The sequence below is a fragment of the Abramis brama genome (assembly GCF_963993115.1).
Source record: "Abramis brama genome assembly, chromosome: 21".
NCBI lineage: Eukaryota > Metazoa > Chordata > Actinopteri > Cypriniformes > Leuciscidae > Abramis > Abramis brama.
The window spans coordinates 34365011-34387075 of record NC_139983.1 but is presented as its reverse complement, the minus strand read 5'-3'; the positions used below and the strand labels follow the sequence as shown (position 1 = coordinate 34387075).

At 38.2% G+C, this 22065-nt stretch overlaps 2 protein-coding genes across 3 annotated transcripts; both read right to left on the bottom strand.

The window, feature by feature from the left end:
* Positions 1 to 82: 82 nt before the first annotated feature.
* On the bottom strand, positions 83 to 15601 carry arhgap11a (Rho GTPase activating protein 11A). 2 transcript variants are annotated; one of them, XM_084096508.1, is made up of 12 exons: positions 15143 to 15601; positions 14296 to 14366; positions 12890 to 12986; positions 12547 to 12803; positions 11689 to 11852; positions 10878 to 11018; positions 9412 to 9486; positions 7998 to 8171; positions 6527 to 6656; positions 5362 to 5470; positions 4386 to 4524; positions 83 to 2712 (listed from the first exon to the last, which is right to left on the bottom strand). In XM_084096508.1, exons 1-12 carry the CDS (start codon positions 15260 to 15262, stop codon positions 1463 to 1465), a joined length of 2727 nt encoding a protein of 908 aa, XP_083952634.1. In that variant the 5' UTR covers positions 15263 to 15601; the 3' UTR covers positions 83 to 1462. The 2 variants fall into 2 exon arrangements, with proteins under 2 accessions (XP_083952634.1, XP_083952635.1); XM_084096509.1 differs by lacking the exon at positions 9412 to 9486.
* Positions 15602 to 16615: 1014 nt separating this feature from the next.
* On the bottom strand, positions 16616 to 21174 carry actc1b (actin alpha cardiac muscle 1b). Its single transcript, XM_084096452.1, has 8 exons — positions 21050 to 21174; positions 20465 to 20612; positions 19397 to 19636; positions 19232 to 19316; positions 18175 to 18336; positions 17899 to 18090; positions 17642 to 17823; positions 16616 to 16860 (listed from the first exon to the last, which is right to left on the bottom strand). Exons 2-8 carry the CDS (start codon positions 20591 to 20593, stop codon positions 16717 to 16719), a joined length of 1134 nt encoding a protein of 377 aa, XP_083952578.1. The 5' UTR covers positions 20594 to 20612; positions 21050 to 21174; the 3' UTR covers positions 16616 to 16716.
* Positions 21175 to 22065: the final 891 nt, after the last annotated feature.

Below are 22065 nucleotides of genomic sequence, written 5' to 3'. Positions count from 1 at the left end.
CAATGACCTTTAATACCGACTGACCATGGGCCTGTTGAACAAAGTGCGCCACCAGGTGGTGAAGAAAGGAACTTCAAAAACATCAATTAAACAGAGTTTAGTTTGACAACAAAACATGTTCACAAACAAGTGAAAAACAACAGCATTGAGGATTTCAAATATGACCATAATACTGCTTAACATAGCATACATTTCCTTGAGTTGCACCATGAATGTTGTCTTTAAGGCCTTACAATATATAAATAAAGGTAAATATAAGACACCGTCCCCAAACCTACCAATTCCAATCTAATTCACAAGCATCCGTTTTCACTCTAAACACAATTATGATCTATTCTCACTTTCACAGACTCGTCTTTTCACTTACAGCAAACACTCAAACAAGATCAGTGTACTTCAAGAGTGCAATCGTGGGTTTCAGTTCGCGATATAAAATTACAGGATGGCTCTGAAATGCATTTGAGTTTGGCTTTTCAAATCAAACGAAGCGAACCTGAAATCCAAACTAATAATGGAATGATGTAAAAATTAAGTAAAATCACTGATCGCCCCATTCACCTGCAAAACGATCAAAGCTCACGACAGTAAAATAAGTTAAGACCCCTGAATATATGAGTTCACAAGCATTTAAAGGAGTAGATCATTTTAGAATTAAAATATCCTGATAATTTACTCTCCCCTCACATTGTTCATGTCTTTCTTTCTTCAGTTGAAGAACTCCAGGATGTTCCTCCATATAGTGTCTTCAATGGGGTCCAACGGGTCGAAGGTCCAGATGTGAGTTTCAGTGCAGCTTCAAAGTCTCGACACGATCCAGCCGAGGAATAAGAGTCTCATCTAGACAAACCAGCGGACATTTTACAACTAAATAAACATTTATATACTTCTAACCACTAATACTCGTCTTGCACGTCCACGACTTCACGCATTACGTAATCAGGTTGAAAGGTCATGTGGAAAATGTAGGATTTTCTCCATCTCATTTTCTCCTCCAACTTCAAAATCATCCGACATTGTTTTACCTTTTATTTATTTAGTAAATGGCGTTTGACTCAGTCTTTGCACGTTCGCTTTGTAAACACTGGGTCGGTTCTTACGCCTACGTCCCGCTTGACCTTTCAACCTGATTGCGTAATGTGTGTCGCATCACAGCGAGTGCAAGACCAGCATTTGTGGTTAAAAGTATATAAATGTTTATTTAGTTGTAAAATGTCCGCTGGTTTGTCTAGATCAGACTCTTATTCCTCGGCTGGATCGTGTCGAGACTTTGAAGCTGCACTGAAACTCACATCTGGACCTTCGACCCGTTGGACCCCATTGAAGACACTATATGGAGAAACATCCTGGAGTGTTTTCCTCAAAAACCTGCATTTCTTCTCCACTGAAGAAAGAAACACATGAACATCTCGGATGACGAGGAGGAGAGGGAATTATCAGGAAACTCCTCCTTTAACGATACATCTTATATATCGATGGGTTTCAGCGCTGACAGCAGTTTGACCTCGGCCAGAGGGTTTCTGGGTGAACCTCGATAGCGACTGGTCTCGTTGTGAGACACTTCGAGCAGAACAGACTTGGGATGTTCATTTGCGCCATTCTTGTCACGCTTTGTCTTTGGCGTCTTATTGGTGACGTCTTCCAGCGTCGCGTGTTTAACCTTCGTGTTCTTCGGAGGAACTGGAGGTTTGGGTTTAGCAAACGTCGAATGCAAAGCGCTTTCCAAACTCACGGCCTTCATCTGAGTCTCGGCGGCACACCAACCCATCCGGACCTCTTTACGGCTCCCGACCAGAGAGTTTAAGCGCCTCACGGACTGTCGAACCGGCGTGCGCTGGAACTGCATAGGAGATCGCATCGCTTTAGCTTTGGGCGAATCCAACGTCATCATGTTGAACCGTTTAATCTGCTCGGCCACTTTCATCCGGCGAGCTTCAGCGCCACTGGGAATGTTATCAATCTCATTTCCCAATGTGTTCGGTTGCGTTCTTGATCTGCATGGAGTTGATTGGACTCTATTGGAAGTGTCCGGTCTGAAAACGTAGGAACATGTTTCAACGGGATGTTTATCAATCATCTCATTTCCCAGAGACGACGTGTCGGTGGTTTGCGTTCTTGATCCGCATGGAGTTGATTGGATCCTATTGGAAGAGTCCAGTCTGAAAGCGACGGGACTTTGTATGTCTAAAGCGTCGATTAATTGACTGCATTCTGCAGAACATCGTTCTTCTTTTAAGAAATCCTTGCTTTCGCTTTCAAGCCAGAGAGACTCGTTCAGACTGGTTTCACCAAACCGCGTCGTTCCACTATCAAACAGAGCGCTGTCGATGTGTAGAGGAGACAGGGGAGCGATCTCGATCTGTCCGAACGTCACATTGTGATCCTCAGACGTTGATTTCTGTGAGGTTTCCGAGGAGTTTGACCCCAGGGTGTCGTGGTCCTGTTTGATGATGCTGTGAAGGTCACTGCCAGACTCACCGAACGCTTGTTTGATTTTCATTAGCGTCGATCCGGATCGTTCTTCGCTGAACGACTCCTCGCCGCAGAGGATCTTGGGAACGTCGTTGACCGTCGGAGGTTTAGTCTCCGAGAACGAATCCGTCGGGAAAGTCAGGCCGACATCAGGAGTGTCTCGACTCCACGAGCTCCTGTGGTTTATTGATTCACACCGAGGGGTCAAGAGGTCATCCTCCGATTTACTGAGAAACTTGGAGCCTGTCAATCAAACGTGGACGATAGAAAACTCAAATTATACACCGCTTTTAAAAGAGTCTCTTCCGCTCACCAAGCCTGCATTTATTAGATTAAATACAGAAAAAAAAAAATGTAATTAATGAAATAAAAGAAAAATTAAATATTGTAATTTAAAATAACTTTTCTATGTGAATTAAGACGGTCGAGTTAAAATTACACTATTTTAAGGTGTCTTTGTTGCATTGTAACTATACATTTAAGTACTGAATAATATTAAGTACATGTACTTACTATAGGGTTAGGATTAGGGTTAGTTGCATGTAATTATGCATAATCTATAGCTATTACTACACTAACCACATGTAACATAACAGTGACACTGTAAAATAAAGTGTTACCTAAAATTAAAATTTTAGTACTAAACTATGCATAAGTACATGATGCTTTTTTTGTTCATAAAATTGTTTATGCAATTTATGACAATTGTTTAAAAGTTATGCACTTTTTATTTCAGTAATGTTATTTCATTGCTTTGAATGAAGAGTTTAATATGATGCATTATTTGGCTCATTGCGCCCTCTTGTGGCCCGTTTCCTCCTAACTGAAATTATGCCTTTTATAATATAATTTGTATTTTCATAATTAAGAAAAAAAAAAAAAAGTCTAATTTAGTTTTTCAGCCATTTTGAAAGCCTTAATGTGAATATATAGTAATGTGTAATTTATTCCTGTGATCAAATCAACTTTAGTCTTCAGTGTCACATGATCCTTCAGAAATCACTCTAATATGATGATTTGATGCTCAACAAACATTTATGATTATTATCAGTGTTGGAAACAGATGCTGCTTCAGATCTGTGGAAACACTCATACATCACCATTCAAAAATGAGGTAATATTTAAACAAACAAATAAAACAATTATATTTTTATTCATCAAGGATTGAAATTGATCAAAAGTTAAAGATATTTATAATGTTACAAAATATTCTATTTCAAATAAACACTGTTCTTTAGAACTTTCTATTCATCAAAGAATCCTGAAAAGTAAATGAATCAGTTTCCACAAAAATCTGAAACATTTCAACACTGATAATAATCATAAATGTTTCTTGAGCATCAAATCCTCATATTAGAGTGATTTCTGAAGGATCATGTGACACTGAAGACTGGAGTAATGATGCTGAAAATTCAGCTTTGATCACAGGAATAAATTACACTTTTCTATATATTCACATAGAAAACATGATTTACTTTATAATAATATTTCACTGTTTTTACTGTATTTTTGATCAGATAGATGCAGCTTTAGTGAGCAGAAGAGACTTAAAGCAAGCAGAAGAAATAAAGCATGAGAAATAAGAGCCAGCATCTTCAAGATCAACATGAAAACGCTTTTGCATGCAATTTTTCTTCTGAATTCTGATGCACTTCCGGATAATAAATTATATTCAATTATAATAATAATAATAATAATAATGCAGACTGGGATGTGACTATCCATGTGCAATAGATGCTGTGAAGTGTCTCTCGACTGGATGACGCCCACAGAAAAGGTAATTTCAGATTAGTTTTTTCTTTGGCATGACATGCACTGATGAATCATAAGATCAGAATGGGGTCAATATTGATTTTCAAATCTGCAGATGTGCAGGAAAAAGCTCTGAGTATTAAATATAAACCCAAAATACTGACCTTTCGATGGGCTCTTCTTCAAAACAGTCGGACTCAACTCCTTGGTGAAGTGAAAACCAGTACAGCTCTCTTGTGTTGCAAGGCGCCAACCTATGACCTCTGACCTCTTTGGCCCCAGTTGTGAATGTGTATTGAGGTTCTGTTGAAATAGAGGCAGCTTCTTTTTACTCTTTGGTTTGTGATTGTTTGAATTATGTCAGTGTTGAATTATGATAATGCTTAACTGGAAGAAAAAAATGCTGATTTCTGGTCAAACATCTTTTTTTATTTGAGCATATGCATAAAATAATGACCATGTCAATAATGGCAAGGAATAACCCAAAACCACAAGGATACATTTTAATTAGAAAAATTTAAAAAATTGTTATAATATTAATATTTGTTTCTTCTTAAAACATTTTTATTACTCTACAAATATTTTTAGTAATATCAGGTTCTTAAATAAAATCATAAAGATATTTCATCTCCTAAAGTCACAATGCTACAACATGTGCAATATTAAGCAAGTCATTGACAACACAAATATTAGAACGAACAAACAATCACATTACATCCATCATCATAGTGTCATAACACTTCGCCACGGGTAAAACCATCATTTTCTTGAGCGCTTAAACACTATAGATCACCAGATCAATCATATTCCAGCTGTCCAGCTTTCTTTTTTTCCCATAAAATGCAAAACCATGCATGAGTAAAACCCTCAAACCAAGACAGTAAAATAATGTGATTATTGCATCATTAATAGCAGCATGTACCAACATTACACCGCCACTAGATGGAGCCAGACTCAACATGGCATAACAAAAGTCCTTAATTCTGTTAACCAAGTGCTAATTACTCACCCATTAATATGTATTAAATACATAATCATTAGATGCACATTATAAGCATGCAAATCAGGGTTGCGCAGAAAAGATCGGTGGACTGTTCAGTCTCTGGTGGATGTTGACAGAGATGATGTTTCTGAACTTACAGACTCGCGGCTGGATTTGCCCAGACTGAAGCGCAGACGCAGGGATTTCCTCACCGGCTCTTTCTTCACGGCTCTGGGAGAGAAGCAGCCGGCCTTCCCCGATTCAGCTCTGAACACAACAAGAGGACCAATCACAGTGAGCATTACACACACTTTACTTCACTAATCTCATTTCATTGCTTAGAAGGAACTATTTAATATGACACATTCATATTTTGCCTAATTGCACCCTCTTGTGGAGATACTGAGGTAAGATTTAAACAAATAAATAGAACAAAATTGATACTTATTCATTAAGGACGCATTAAATGTAACAAAAGTGACAGTAAAGCCGTTTATAATGTTACAAAAGATTCTATTTCAAATAAACACGGTTCTTTTGAACTTTCATTCATCAAAGAATTCTGAAAAAAAAATGTTAAACTTAGTGAAGTTTTCACTAAAATATGAAGCCGTCTTCAACACTGATAATAAACAAATATTTCTCGAGCATCAAATCATCATATTAAAATGATTTCTGAAGGATCATGTGACACTGAAGACTGGAGTTATGAATTGTATTTGTGTTTTTTCGAAAAATTTGTATTCCAAATATGTGACCCTGGATCACGTCACCAGTCTCGAGTCGCTCGGGTTTATCTGTGGCAATATCCAACTATACATCGTATGGGTCAAAATTATAGATTTTTCTTTTATGCCAAAAATCATTAGGATATTAAGATCATGATCTATAAAGATATATATATTTCCTACCGTAAATATATAACATGTATTTCTGTGAGTGAATGCTGCACAATCGCCAACATAAATGAACAACTTTAAAGGAGATTTTCTCAATGTTTAGATTTTTTTGCCTCAGATTCCAGATTTTCAATAGTTGTGTCTCAGACAAATATTGTCCTATCCTAACAAACCACACATCAATGGACAGATTATTTATTCAGCTTTATATGATGTATACATTTCAAATTCAAAATAATTGACCCGTGTGACTGGTTTTGTGGTCCAGGGTCACATATATTGTATTTAAATAAGTCAAGCACTTTTCAAGTACCTCTTCATAGATGTGGCTGTTTTCAAGGGTTTTGCAGGAAGTCAAATTCAAGTGCTTTAAGCAGCTTGTACGAACCCTGATAATCCCTAGAAAGATGAGTGTGTGTTGTACCTGTTGACACTGCGGTCTCTGCGTCGCCGGCTCTTCCTCCGGGCAGAACTGCAGGACAGACGAGTGTTTCTGCCCACAGAAGACAGAAGACCACTGCGAGACGAGTCCAGAGCCCCCGCCGCACTGTGTGCTGAGAGAACAACACAGATAAATGAGGACGTAATGAGGTACGAGAGGCTGTGCTGTAGTGAACAAGTCCCGGCTGAAGGGCGTTGTTAGGCAGGACTTATTCACGATACAGCACTAGCCTCGAGTACATTATTGCTTTTATAAAACGGTTACCACACAATACAAATATTAAAGCCGAAGTTCATGAAGCAAAATCACTAAAAGCCTTCCTTCCGCTGGAAAAAATAGTCCCTGACCGTGAACAGCAACAGAAGTTACATACATTATTTCTCCAGTAGATGGCGGCAAAGACTGTCTTTATGACAGGGCACTTTTTAAAGTCAAATTTAAGGCTTTTTAAGACCTTTTTAAGACCCAAAGAAATCAAAATTAATACCGTGCATTAGGGGTGTGCAATATTGACAAAATATGTCTCGATATTTTCAAAGTTTTGTTGATAATAATTAGATAGTATTTTACTGATTGTGTTTCTGTGCTGGTGCCATGGCTGGTTTAGGCCTGTTGTTGACAGAAGACTCACGAAGATATTCATATTTTTCATATTCTATGCAGTGGTCAGTTCACAGCAGTGACAGAAATTAACATTTTTTATTAAGGGGTAATATTCGCCACCTTAAATTGATTTCCAGGGGCATTTTCACCTATATATGGACATTTGTAGATGTATGCATCACCTTTTATGCCAAATTCTAACATTCAAATTAAATTCTATTAGAATAATTACACAATACCACTGTTACCAGTCAAATTAAATCATTAAATCAAAATCCATCTTTGCAGTGCAGAGGTGACACAGAAGTGGCATCAGATCTGGCATTAATATATTTACACTGCATTTACAATTGCATAAATAAAGCTATGAGATTGTTAAATATGAACTGATTTCTAATATTAAGTTCTAATTAAAGGGTACCTTAAATGTGAAACTAAAACTGCCAGTAGGAGGCAAGTCACTGTCTTAAGAAGTGAGTTGAGGGAGTCATTCATTCAACCGATTTGATCAAACGGCTTGATTCGTTCAAAACGCGGATTCCATTAAAAAAATCGTCGCTGTCTGTTGCATTGAGACTGATATGGCTTCATTTTGAAATTCTCGTCAGCGAAATAAAGGGAAAACAAACAATATTGATTATAAAATATAACTCACAATGTTAATTTATTGTTAATTTAACTGTTATATAAAATAAATATCACATTTGCAATTGTGCACGGGAAAAGTCCGTAATGAAGACTTTTACACTGAAAGGACTGAAACTTCAGAGAATCAAGATGCAAGTGACAGCGTGTTAATATTCGAAATTCGTATTTTTATTTGACAGCCCTAATGTGGCGTGAAGCTCACCTGATCCAGGTGTAGACGATCCTCCAAACAGAGCGCTCGGGAACAGCTCCAGGCCGAGGTTCTTCTTGATGGACCTGCGCTTCTTGCTGGAGAAGCCGTGAGTGTGTGCCGAGTCCAGCGGAAGCTTACGCTTGGAGTTTGGAGTTATGATGACGGGAGTGGCCATGGAGAAAACTGAAGGAAAAAGACTTGAATTCACTCAGAAGCACTTGAGTTCCTGAAGGAGATTCCTGTTATTCTTCCATTCGTGCTCAGGCTAGAGATTCAATACAAGGAAATTAAGCTGGAGCCAAAAGTGTCAGATTGACCAGCAAAGATGTGTGTAAGCGACTGAGAATAGAGCAGAAATCATTTAACCCTTGTGCGACCTTATAGACATTTTAGGGTTTTTTAAATCATTTTGACCGTGTTAATGCCAACTGCATACATTTAGGCACAGGTGTGTATTTTTATTGGAATTTTACTATATCACCCCAATTTCCTTTAAAAAACTAAAAATCTAATTTGGACTCAGGGACCTTTTGGACAAAAATGTCCCCATTGAAACTAAATATTTTTACTCCCAGGGCCATTTAACTATAAAATGATGCAATCTTTGTTAAGAGGCTTTCATTCTGTTGGCAAGGCTTCAACATTTTAATTTGTACTATTTTTTTTACCAGATGGCACCATTTTCTCAGGTTTGGCCTATAAAGCAAACACTCGCTTTATTCCTGTTTTCTGCTTCGAAATATTATAGAGCCGACTGGATAAATTATACAGCTATAATTGTGTGCGTTTGTAATAATTGAGAGAAAAACTCCTGCAAATCCTAAATCCAACCTGTGTGTGTCCAGTGGAGTTTTGCTGCCTCTAATGGGGAAATCTGGAACTGCGCCCGAACACACACACACACACACACACACACACACACACACACACACACACTGAAAGCTCATTTTTTTTGTGGTATCAACTTCAAATTTGGTACATGCCTTGTTTAGATTTATGGCTTTGATTTTATAGCAGTTTCAGAGTTCAACATGTCTCATAAAATATATATTTTATATAAAATATTGTTATTAAATTTCATTTTAAACTTTTTTTTTACCACGGGGTCTTGTTTAAAAATGAGACCAAACTTAAAGTCTGTGCTCCCAAGCTTCAGTTTTTAGGACATTTTTGTTTGTAGGACATAACTTTTTTTAATTGACACACAAGGGTTAGCCAAAAGTAGAGGGAACATTCTCACAAGCGCCAAAAGACAAACATTATGCTGTATATCATCCGTGCCGTGCCATAATGTAAACAGGAACATCTACATGAAAGTGTGCACACATAAAGCCATCTCAAACTCAACAAAGAAGCACGTGCTCATTACATTTACGAAGTGAAGATGAGAAACCCCCGAGCGGATCTGAGGACGTTTACCCACCTGCTCCATCAGACTGAGGGGTATTTGTTGGTGTTCTACTACTTTTAAACCTATTCAGAGCTCCATTAACCACATCTGGAATACAAAACAAACCCACTCAACTAAAAAAAACTCAGATTATATGCCTTCAAATCATTATTACAGGGTTCGTACAGAGACTGTGAAATGAAATTCCAGGACTTTCAAAGCACTACTTTTTTAGTTTAAGGACAACAATCAGAGATCTCACTTATTAAACAATATCTTTATTATGTTTCAAATTATAAAAAAGGTAAATAGATAAACCATTGAACCATTGAAACTGATTGATTTTTTCTCCCTTAAATATAATAAACCTGAAGAATTAAAGCTGTATCATACACTTGAATAATTATGAGCAATATCACACTCATAGCTAGGCTAAATGGCTCTATATCTATATCAGATGGGTGTGAAAAGATTGCTTTATCAATAAAATTAAACACTATTTTATAATATAGCCTATTGTCTTCCAATAATCCAAGCACTTTTTCAGAAATATGGCTGTCTTCAAGGGTTTTCCCAAACTTAAAGGGATAGTTCGCCCAAAAATGATATTTAAGCCATGATTTACTCACCCTAAAGCCGTTCGAGATGCATATGTCAATCTTTTTTCAGACGAACACATTTTCAGTTATTTTAGAAAATGTCTTAGATCTTTCAGTGGTTATAATGTGAAGCAATGGGGTCCAGCTGATTCAAGTCGCAAAATGTGCATGCATCCTTCACAAAAATAATCCATCCGGCTCCAGGGGGATAAACGAAGGCCTTCTGAGGGTAATCCGTGCGGTTTTGTCGTAAAAAAATACATATTTAAAACTTTATAAACTAAAATAACTGGCTTCCGGTGGCGGTCGGCGCGCGTTCATGGAGATGGAAGCGTCGTGACGTAGAACGAACGTTGAGTTTTGTTTTGCTCTGCTCTCTGGCTGCGCTGTCACGTTCGTTCTACGTCACGACGCTTCCATCTCCATGAACGCGCGCCGACCGCCACCGGAAGCCAGTTATTTTAGTTTATAAAGTTTTAAATATGTATTTTTTTACGACAAAACCGCACGGATTACCCTCAGAAGGCCTTCGTTTATCCCCCTGGAGACGGATGGATTATTTTTGTGAAGGATGCCATGCACATTTTCTGTCTTGAATCAGCTGGACCCCATAACTTCACATTATAACCACTGAAAGATCTAAGACATTTTCTAAAATAACTGAAAATGTGTTCGTCTGAAAAAAGATTGACATATGCATCTCGAACGGCTTGAGGGTGAGTAAATCATGGCTTAAATATCATTTTTGGGGCGAACTATCCCTTTAAATTTCAAAAAGTCAAATTCAAGCACTTTAAGCGAAAACTACTTGTACGAACCCTGTTATTAACCGTATCCACTTCCCTTCAAAGCAGTCATGTGATGAAACTGATTGAATGAGCCTTTAGACACGTTTCTTACCTCCTAAACTGCGTCTGTTGCTTTTCTTCAGGTCTGAGTGAGCGTTACTCTCCTCTAGAGACACTGAAGCTGGAGAGAACACAGCAGCATCACAACCCAGCATGGCTGGAACCTTCTCCATCAGGAACTGAGGAACCGCGCCTGTGAACAACAACAGGGTTAGCGTCACTGTTCTCACACACGTTACTTTTCACTGGATTAACTCAATACATATTAAATGTATCAAAGCTTTAATTCCATTTAATTTGCATCAGGGTTTCCCAAACTGGAACTGGTGTCAGTAACGCTCTGTTTACTTCCTGTCTCTATGAAGCCCCTCCTCCTGAAAAGCACACTGTGCTCTGATTGGTCGGCTGGATCAGTGTGTTGTGATTGGTCGAGCGCTTCAAGTGTGTTTGGGAAATGTCCCGCCCCTTTCCATAACCGCCAGTTTAACACACTACTAACGAACTCAACCAGGCCCCGCCCCTTTATTCTGCGTATGAATTATTATAATGAGGAATATTGTGACGTGTTCGTTCCCAGAAGAAACTCGAGATACAGTGAGTTCAGAAACACTGACACTGATATAGAGAAGAACTGGAGCTTTTTCATGATCAAACAACAACATTACACACTAAACACAGATGAACGTGTTAAAAAAAAAGTTCCTTCAAGTAAATAAGTATATATTTTATATAAATGTGTCCAGCAGACTAAAAACAAAAAAGTTTAAGAACCCCTGATTGACATCCTGAGTGAGTGAGTATGTTAGGTATGGATTAATACTATGTAATTGTGATGAAGTCTATAAGTGAAGGCGTGCACATACCCAGGTGTTGAGCGTTATCGATGAGACACTGCAGAGCCGCCGCCTGATGCTTGAGTCTCTTCTCGGTGCTGCTGCTCATCTTTTCTCCTCCGTCACCACAGTGGAAGAGGTTCGGGGCAAAGATGACCGAGAGATTACTGCTGTCCATCTTATTCTCAGCACATCTGAAATGAAGGAGCAACACACACACACTTTACATGCATGTAAACACAAAAGGACCTCTGAAAAGAACCATTCAGAAGGAAGTCATTGATTAGTAGTGGTGAACGGAGCACACAATTCACGGTTCGGGTCTTTTACGGTTTCTGAGCCACGGATCGGATTATTTTTTTTGGATCAGCATAACTGATAAGGTTCAAACCTTATTAAAAACAAGTGAACAGTCAGTAATAAGAGAAGAACAAATACACAAATTACAAGCAAAGATGAATACTAAACAGTAGTATTCAGGTACAGAAATGAATTAAGCCTAAATGTAAAATACATTTTGTTCACTGTAGAAATTAAATATAGTTTAATCTTTGTTAAAGCTGTATTTTGTTGTTTTATTAACATAAACAGCAGGAATATTAGGCTGCTGTCACTTTAAGACTGAATAAACTGACAAACATCCGGTTTCTTTCTCAACTGTTCATTTATGACATACCAGAGAGAACACTTGCCGAGACGGGTAATATTTTCTGTGTTTAAAATTGTTTGAATGTGTAAATTGGCAAGACAAAACACGTCCAAATTATAAACTTTCACTCTATGATGGTTAAATTTAGCAGTTAATCCGCGAATCACACGCGTGCCAAATCACGATCAACCGCGACCCTATTAATTAGCATAACACGAGATTGAAGACGAACGGCGTACCGCTGAGAGACGGTCTTCAGGAAGCTGAAGAAGTAGCGCAGTGTGTTTAGATTCCTGTCGGGCAGCACACAGGACAGCAGGACCGTGGCCGAGGTCCTCTCCTCCTCCGAGGGCAGCTCCTGGGCCTTCAGGAACCCGCTGTGCAGGTCTACGGTCAGAACCGGCTCGGGGAGCTCCCGGAAGAACTGCTTGAGGAGGCCAGCGATGTCCAGCGGGAGAGCCGTGGGAAGACCGTCCTCGCCCTGGTCCAGCTTAGCCTGCGGGTCACAGGACAACACACCCGCTGTGTGAGAACACCATCATCAGTGTCTGGGGTGAAGTACAGTAAAGGTCAGTCACTCACCCGGAGGCTCTTGACCCGCACAACAGAACCGGACTTCCTGAACAGGCCCTCCGTGTCCAGATGACCCATGAGACACGTACAAGCGTCCACTATAAAGCTGAAAGACAACGAGACACATGAACTCGACATGCACATACAGGGCAGAAATACACCTCATAATAATAAAACAGGGCAATAATATTAAATATATATAGTGAAACATAGGGCAAATTTTTTTATAATTAAATAAAACAATAATAAAATATAGGGCAAATAAATAACAAAATACATAAATAAAAGGAAATAGAGCAAAAACATTTAAATCATTAAATATACAATAACAATAATGAAATAGATCGAAATAAAAAATAAAATGAAATATAGGGCAAATAAATAAAATATATTGTACTTTCATTTTATAGGGAAATATAGGGCAAATATAAAACAATAAAAATAAACAAAGTAATAAAATAATACTAAAATATAGGGAAACAGGGCAAAAAAAATTAAATAATAATAAAATATAAAATATGGTGAAATGGGTAAAATAACATATTTTACCATCATTTTATATGGCAAATAAATAAAATCTAAAACAATAAAAATTAAATAATACTAAAATATAGGGAAACAGGGCAAAAAAAAAAGTATAATAATAATAATAGAATATGGCGAAATAGGTAAAATAATTAACATTTTACTATAATTTAATAGGGAAATATTTGGCAAATAAATAAAAATGTACAATAATAAAAATAAAACTACAATATAGGGCAAAACAAAATAATAATTAATAAAAATAATAATATAGTGAAATATAGGGCAAATAAAAATAATAATAAAATATATGGAAAATAGATTAAATGTTTTTTTTTAATAAAAAATAAATTAATATTATTTTATAGGGAAATGTATGTATAAATCTATAAATATATATTTATAGGGCAAATAAATAAAATAATAAATAAAAGTAAAATTCAATAAAAAATAATAAAATAAAGTAAATGTCCAAAGAATAAGGCTTCATGTTTCCTGTTACTACAAGGTCCACCGCCACATTCCACAGACAGTCTTACCGCAGTAAAAGCGTACTGTATTTGAGTGCAACCCAAGGCTGAACTGAAGACCTTGAAGATCAATCATGCATGTCTAATTTAAAGCCGTTCACACCAAGAGATTGCAGTGTGTGTGGCGTACAGATCGCTTGCCTCAAGAGACATTTCAGGTATGTGATAAATGGTGCCGTTGAGTGTTGAGACCTGCACTTACAGGCATCGTTCACCCCAAAATGAGGACAGAGTGATAGAAACCCCTAATCTCATAAATAGTCTATCACACAGCCCTCAGCATTAAGCTCTTACAAACATTGCAAATATTAAAAAGCATCTGTGTGCAAGCCAGCAAATGTTAGTCTCTCTCAGTCTTACCAGGGTACGTCTCCGTAGTCCAGCACATGACAGTGTGGCAAACCCTCGAGCGCCACGCCAAACACCCTCACCTAGAAACACAAGGAGGATCTGTTCAGGTGATGATGGAGAACATGAACAAGCGAAGCTCTGTGTGTTTGAAAATCAGCAGCACTTCCCCTTCATTTACAGCTGGCATGAAGAGAGGTCCACAAATCACTCTCACGAGGCCAGAGTCACACGCATAAGAGTCCAGTGACTGTTATAGTGGAATTAATCACATTTCTTTCTATGATTTTACAGCCAAATGTGATAGAAATATCTTATGAAACGGGTATTTTCAACATTAAATGTACAGAGAAATGCAGACTAAGGATGCTGAGGTCAAAGGCCATACAGACATGGTGCATTTGAAAACAAGCCAAACACACACACATACACACAAACCTGCATAGAATAGGTGTTTTGCACCGCAAATGTAAAGAATGAAAGAATTTAAAAAAAAATTGGATGAACTGTCCCTTTAAGATGTATTGATTAATCTCTTTATTACAGGGAACCACGTGAACAGGAAGTTGATCAACCAGTTGGTGACTTTACAGATTCTCTGAACCAGATAGAAAAACATCAAACCAATTTCAACTACTGGATATTGACCATTAATAATAATAATAATAATAATAATAATAATATACACAAAAGTCTGGTTGCAGAGCATTTCAATAATTGTCCAATCAAATATTGTTTTTATTCCTGGTTATTATTAATAAATGTGACAAAAGTACAGCATTTCGTAAATCACATTCCTGTAAGAAAACTGTTTCTGCCTAGCGTTTCTATAATGAAATCAGAGGTTTTATAAACTCACCGTGTTCGTCGATGTCTGTTTGTTTCTGCTTTTATTCCAGTTCTTAATTTTGATCCCATAAACGGACCGAAGATGCTGAACGACTGCCAGACGAACCACATTTCTCTCCAAGACCTTCATAATAACGTCTAAAAACCGTTAAAACGACTCGAAATATGAGGAAATAGACTAAAATGCTGCTTTACGGTTAAAAACACGCAAAATTAATGTTATGAATATGATGAATAAACAAACAAACTGATGGTTAGTTTACTTCTCCTCGACACATTTCGATAAAAACAACCGATCAAAGTCACCAAACGCATCTCATATTACGTCTCCAGGATGTGCTGCGCGTAAACATCATTTTATAAAATAAAATAATGCGCCTTTAAAAGTCTAAATGTCGCCATATAAGTCTAGTGTTTGTTTCTGTGTGTCCGCTTTATTTCCCGTCTTCACAACGGCAGCTCGGAGAGAGACGTTCAAATTTCGCCCTGCCTACGTCACTCAGGCGTTTCCTGCACTCTGATTGGGTTACGAGTAGTCACGTGTTGATTCCTTCTCAGATGACCCCGCCCCCCTGCAGCGTGACTCGCGTGATTGATGGCGCAGCAGATGTTAAAGCGCCAGTGCTGAAAGCTGTGCTAGTGAGAGATAATTGTCCATATCAGTGCATATTTTTTCCGAGGAACTGGAGATTAAAAATATAGGTTATGTTTGCAAACTTTGCAAATCTGTTTCATAGTGCTAGGCAACAATTAATCGCATCGCATCCAAAATTAAAGTTTGTGTTTACATAATGTGTGTGTACTGTGTATAATTATTGTGTGTATATATGAATACACACATATGCATGTATATATTTAAGACATATTTGCATGTATATACTATATACATACTGTATAAATATTAATATTTTATATATAAATAACACATTTTTCTTAAATATATACATGCATGTGTGTGTACTTATATATATACAAAATCTATTCATATATACACAGTACACACACACATATATTATGTAAACACAAACTTTTATTTTGGATGTGATTAATCGAGAGCAATCATTGCCCAGCACTACTATTTTACCATAATGCTACTTTTTTGTTTGTTTTGCATTATTGATGTCATGCAGTGCATTATATATATATTTAGTTTAGGAAATATACTTTGATATTCTTTTAAGAACTTAGTTTTGCATTAATTATGTCATGTAGTGCATTATAAATGTTATTAGTTTAGGAAACATACTTTGATATTCTTAGTTTTGCATTATTGATGTCATGCAGTGCATTATATATATTTTTAGTTTAGGAAACACACTGTGATATTCTTTAAAAAATATATGTAAATATGGTGGTGCATGTAATTATTATCATGTACAGTAGCCATGATTGTACAGTAGCCATGATTCTTTTACCACTTTTCATCATTTCTCAAATGCATTGCGATGGTGCAAAAACAGGGCAGTGATCACTCAAGACGCTGTTGTCCATTATCAGTTATCTGTTTTTATTACAACATTACATGTATATACAGTAAAAGAGACAGTACGAATGTACGGCTGAGACTGAGAGATTGCTGTTGGTTTAGAAGCACTTCCTGTGGACGATGGAAGGACCGGCCTCGTCGTACTCCTGCTTGGTGATCCACATCTGCTGGAAGGTGGACAGGGAAGCCAGGATAGAGCCACCGATCCAGACGGAGTACTTACGCTCAGGAGGAGCAATGATCTGGAGAGAGAGAGAGAGAGAGATGGGGTTAAGCTCTGAGCAACCACTGCAAAAGCATTTCCCTCTGGACATTTTGACCTGAATCTCTTTTTTTTTTTTTTTTTTGAGTGTTTATCAGACGGGTCCAAGACCCGGACTTTTGTCACACTTGAACCACGAATAACCATGTTTTGTGGTTGAAATTTAAAAAAGTAACAAATCCTTCCCTCACGGGTCAATTTGACTGCCTTAGGAATGAATCGAATGCTTCAGTAAACATAGAAAAACATACAAATGCTCAAAATTCAGACTAAAAATGATAAAACTTTACCAAAAAAATATTTATAGCGTCTACATGTGTAACTGAATGCATAAAGATACACTGATACACCAAGCGGAACAGCTCATATAGAGCTATGAGGCCATAGAGTCATGAAATATCATATTATATTATTATTTTTCCACAAGAGGTCGGCAAAGACACACTGTAAGATATTTAGAGCTGAATTAAAAAGGTTATGAATGAAATTGGTAGTTATTTTGAATTTAAGTTTAAAGAATGTTTACTTTTTATTTATTGATCAAATCTAGTAATAAAATAAAAAATAAAAAAAGTGTGTTAAAAAATATGATCACAAAATGAAATCAAATAAGCTTTCTGGACAAAAAAAATTAAAATAAAAAGTATAATTTTAGGGCTTCCGGTCATGTTCACCCGTGAGGGAAAGATGAGTTACAAAGTGCGAGGAAAGGATGAAGGTTAAACTTTCGTTAATGCATTAAGTGTGTGTGTGTGTGTCACCTTGATCTTCATGGTGCTGGGAGCCAGAGCAGTGATCTCCTTCTGCATGCGGTCAGCAATACCAGGGTACATGGTGGTACCACCGGACAACACGTTGTTGGCGTACAGATCCTTACGGATGTCAATGTCGCACTTCATGATGCTGTTGTAAGCGGTCTCATGGATGCCAGCAGACTCCATACCTGAGGAGAGAGAGAGAAGTGAGTGTCAGCCCATCACAGGTGAGCACACCTGAGGAGCAGCGGGGTGAGACGCACCGATGAAGGAGGGCTGGAAGAGGGTCTCGGGGCACCTGAAGCGCTCGTTACCGATGGTGATCACCTGACCGTCGGGCAACTCGTAGCTCTTCTCCAGGGAGGAAGAGGAGGCTGCGGTCGCCATCTCGTTCTCGAAGTCCAGAGCCACATAGCAGAGCTTCTCCTTGATGTCGCGCACGATCTCACGCTCAGCTGTGGAGAGGCATTGAGGAGTGTGTTACTCCGCGGCTTGCGCACCTGATGCACACCTGTGCTGCTGCGAGTACCGCTACTCACCGGTTGTAACGAAAGAGTAGCCTCTCTCAGTCAGGATCTTCATGAGATAGTCAGTCAGATCGCGACCGGCCAGATCCAGACGCATGATGGCGTGGGGAAGCGCGTAACCCTCATATACGGGCACGTTGTGGGTCACACCGTCACCAGCGTCCAGCACAATACCTGGAGACACGTGATCAGACAGGTCAGTGATGCATCGGTCACACACACACACGGCAGTGTCTAACAGTCTAGCAGTCAAACGGTGTCTGGTTTTTAATAATGTTCATGGATTCTGAAATGTTTCAGTTGGACGCTCTTCTCACGTTTTTAAATGTTGCTACTTTATCAGAACGTCCAGAGAACGTTCGAAAGTAACGTTCCCAGTGTTTGAGGAATGATACAATGTAACGTTTCTACGTGAACGTTGACAAAACGTTCTTAGAACATATTTCTGTTAGTTTAATGAATAACACAGGCCTAGTCAAAACATAATGAATGCTAAGAAATATGTACAGGATTCCAATTTGAAATCTTTTTAATCATAATTTGGAAACGATCCTAATGGAAATCGGGGTTATTATTGTTAACTTAAACCATTTAAAAAACTTGATGTTGTTACTTGAAATATATATAAAAAGTATTATATAAAGTACTAAACTAAGTAAATCTATGTAGACATTTAAAAAAAATATGACAAAACGCACAACAAAGTGGCTAAATCAGCTATAAATAAAACTGCAATAGTTCCTGCAAGAATAACAATCAAAGAGAATCGGATTTTATATTTTGATGTGAAATGTGAAAAAAGGTACAAAAGCCGTCACAGGGGCGACATCCTTTCGAAACATACTATAATATGCACTATTTAGGTATTAATATGTGCTCTTTTGTTAATAATATGCACCTTTAAGATGCTAATATGCACCTTTTAGGGGTAAATGCTACATAGATGAACCTTTTGAAAGGTTACCATCCCAATAAAAGCTTTTGTACCTTTTTTTCTCCGAGTGTATAATACTGATTTGACTCATTGTGTGTGTTGTCTAGGAGTGTGTGAAGAGTGTTAGTGACTGACCAGTGGTACGGCCGGAAGCGTACAGGGACAGCACAGCCTGGATGGCCACATACATGGCGGGAACGTTGAAGGTCTCAAACATGATCTGCGAGAGGAGAGACTCAGTGTTATGAACCCTGTGAGGGAGTGTGTGTGTGTGTGTGTGTGTGTGGATCTCATCAGTACCTGGGTCATCTTCTCCCTGTTGGCCTTGGGGTTGAGTGGGGCCTCAGTGAGCAGGGTTGGGTGCTCCTCAGGGGCCACACGCAGCTCGTTGTAGAAGGTGTGGTGCCAGATCTTCTCCATGTCGTCCCAGTTAGTGATGATGCCGTGCTCGATGGGATACTTCAGGGTCAGGATACCTCTCTTGCTCTGAGCCTCATCACCGACGTAGCTGTCCTTCTGACCCATGCCGACCATCACACCCTGAGCGAGAGAGTTCAGAGGTTTAGTGAGTCTGTCACACACACACACACACACACACACACACACTGGTCCGTTTTCAGAGCGATTCAGCTTTTCATAACTGCGGTTACAGTGAATAAGAACACATTAAAATACTTGTATAATGCGCCATACATGTGTTAACATGCGTTTTTAAATTCTCAGAACTAGAAAACACGTGTTTATTTTATTGCACTCGATCTATTCGTGTGAGTGTGAGTCAGAAATCTCCAGACATTACAGTTTTATTCATATTTATATCCTGAAGGATTGTTCATATGTCATTCGCCTGATTATACAAGATTTTACGCCTAAATTACATGGTGAAAATGATTAGTTTCCGGCTGATTTGTGGAGTGATAATGCATTTCACAATGTATATTTAATTAGGCAATGCATATTAACACTTTAATGTATAATGCACTATAAAAGTATTTTAATGCATTGATTATGCCTTGTAATGCATCTTATAATGCATTGTAACCGCAGTTATAATACATTATAGTAGAAAGTATAAAGCATTAAAACGCTTCAAACAACCAATTATTATAAGGAATCAGTGAATATTATAATGCATTTTAACTTTATGTATGAAACTATGTAATGCATTATGATGCACATTATGTCTACCTTTATAATGCATTATTAAGTAAAGCCGCATATTTAATTAGACAATGCATTAATTTAAACAGCATTTAAAAAAACGTGTTGCAATTCTTAAGGTAATCAGTCAGCCGGTGTGATATAACGATGTTGTCGTATGGATTAATGAGAGTGTTCTCTCTGTGTTATTGTGCAGAAGTGTTGCACCTGGTGACGGGGTCTTCCAACGATGGAGGGGAACACAGCACGGGGAGCGTCATCTCCGGCAAACCCGGCCTTGACCAAGCCAGAGCCGTTGTCGCACACAAGGGCGGTAGTTTCCTCGTCGTCGCACATGGTTGGTTTTCTGGGTGGTCTGAGAAAGAAGCATCACACAGTCAGACACCAAACACACACACACATGCACACACTGATCTAAACACCTGCTTCTTCTGTCCTGCCCGTGAAGGGTTACTGAAATCAAATCTGCAGCTCAAGACTTCACTAATGCCAAAGAAAGGCCGGAGTTTAACAGCCGCTCTATTTAGGGCTCCAAGTCTTCTCACTTTCTCCAGTCGCAGCTGTCATTGCATTCTCTAGTTTCATTCATGCACTACGACGATGCTTCAGTGTTGCATGGAAAACACTGAAATGCGTTATCAAATCAAACTTTAGATTATCAAGATTAAAAGATTATCCGCTCCAGCAAAACTCGCTGTTATCCGTTCTCGTATTCTAACTAGCACTGGAAAGCTAGAAGAGTCTAGAAGATCTGAAACATCGGATGCAGAAGTCAACGTTCGCAGGACTCACCAAGTTGTTATATCACAAGACTGATGCTTCCACTGGGACAGTGAGAGAAGGTGAGCAGGGCCTTTAAATACGAGCGGCTCCTGGGGGCCGGGGCGGGGCCTGGGGTTCACACAAGCCCAAATAAGAGCACGCAAGAAAAAACGAAAACCAGAAAATAACCCCCTCCACCCCTGAGTCTGATCTCAGCGCGCCCTAAAATTAAGAAAGGCTTCCTTAGGAATAGCAGGCAGAGCGCCAGTCATCTACGCGTGAGAGAATGCAGATTATAGATTGTAATAACAGATATTTGACATGATAATATAGTAAAATATATATAATATATATTCAGTAATCAACATTTGAAGTGGATCAAAACCTTTCATCAAAGTTATACATGAATTTGATGAACTTTTTTGTTCCACTTCAAATGTTGACTACTGTGTATAAATATTTATAGCCTATATTATTGATATAATATAGTTTTAGTAATAGTTATTATTTGACACACAGTAGCCAACTTTTTTTCTTGCATATCTCATGCAAAGATTATTCACATAAAAAACTGTAATGTGTATGTTTTGTGCGTTTATAATATTGTCACATTTAAGTGCTTTTCAGTCTTTTTATTGGGTAAAATGCAGGGTTGCATGTATGGGAAACGCTTTAAACATTTACACTTTTGTTTATCCGTTTGATAGGGATCATATTTAAATCATTGTCACTTTTTTGAAGTGCTTTTCACTTTTTTTTTGTATTGGATAAAAGCAGAAATGTTTGAGACATTCACACTGTTCTTCATCCATTTGTGAAGGAGAATGTTTAAATAATTCCTGCATTAACACACTTCAGTGTGTGTGATGGGACCCAGCGTGGGGTTTAGCAGGCGATAGTCAGCAGTCTCTGGATATAATTGTGATTATTCAGCGTTTTACGAACACAGGCTGCCTAAAGATGTCAAGTAGGGTTTGCCGGGTCTCGTTTTAGCAACATCTTAGAGGCTCCTCGCTCTCTCCAGGATGAATACTGTATATGTCAAT

Coding starts and splice junctions, on each gene's coding strand:
- actc1b (XM_084096452.1), bottom strand. CDS start 20,593: ATGTGCGACGACGAGGAAACTACCGCCCTTGTGTGCGACAACGGCTCT. Junction 18,337..19,231: donor CGCTTCCGGCCGTACCACTG/GTCAGTCACTAA, acceptor ACGTGTCTCCAG/GTATTGTGCTGGACGCTGGT. Junction 18,091..18,174: donor CTACTCTTTCGTTACAACCG/GTGAGTAGCGGT, acceptor GCCTCTCCACAG/CTGAGCGTGAGATCGTGCGC.
- arhgap11a (XM_084096508.1), bottom strand. CDS start 15,262: ATGAAGGTCTTGGAGAGAAATGTGGTTCGTCTGGCAGTCGTTCAGCAT. Junction 9,487..10,877: donor CAACAGACGCAGTTTAGGAG/GTAAGAAACGTG, acceptor TTTGTATTCCAG/ATGTGGTTAATGGAGCTCTG. Junction 6,657..7,997: donor ATCGTCTACACCTGGATCAG/GTGAGCTTCACG, acceptor TTGTTCTCTCAG/CACACAGTGCGGCGGGGGCT.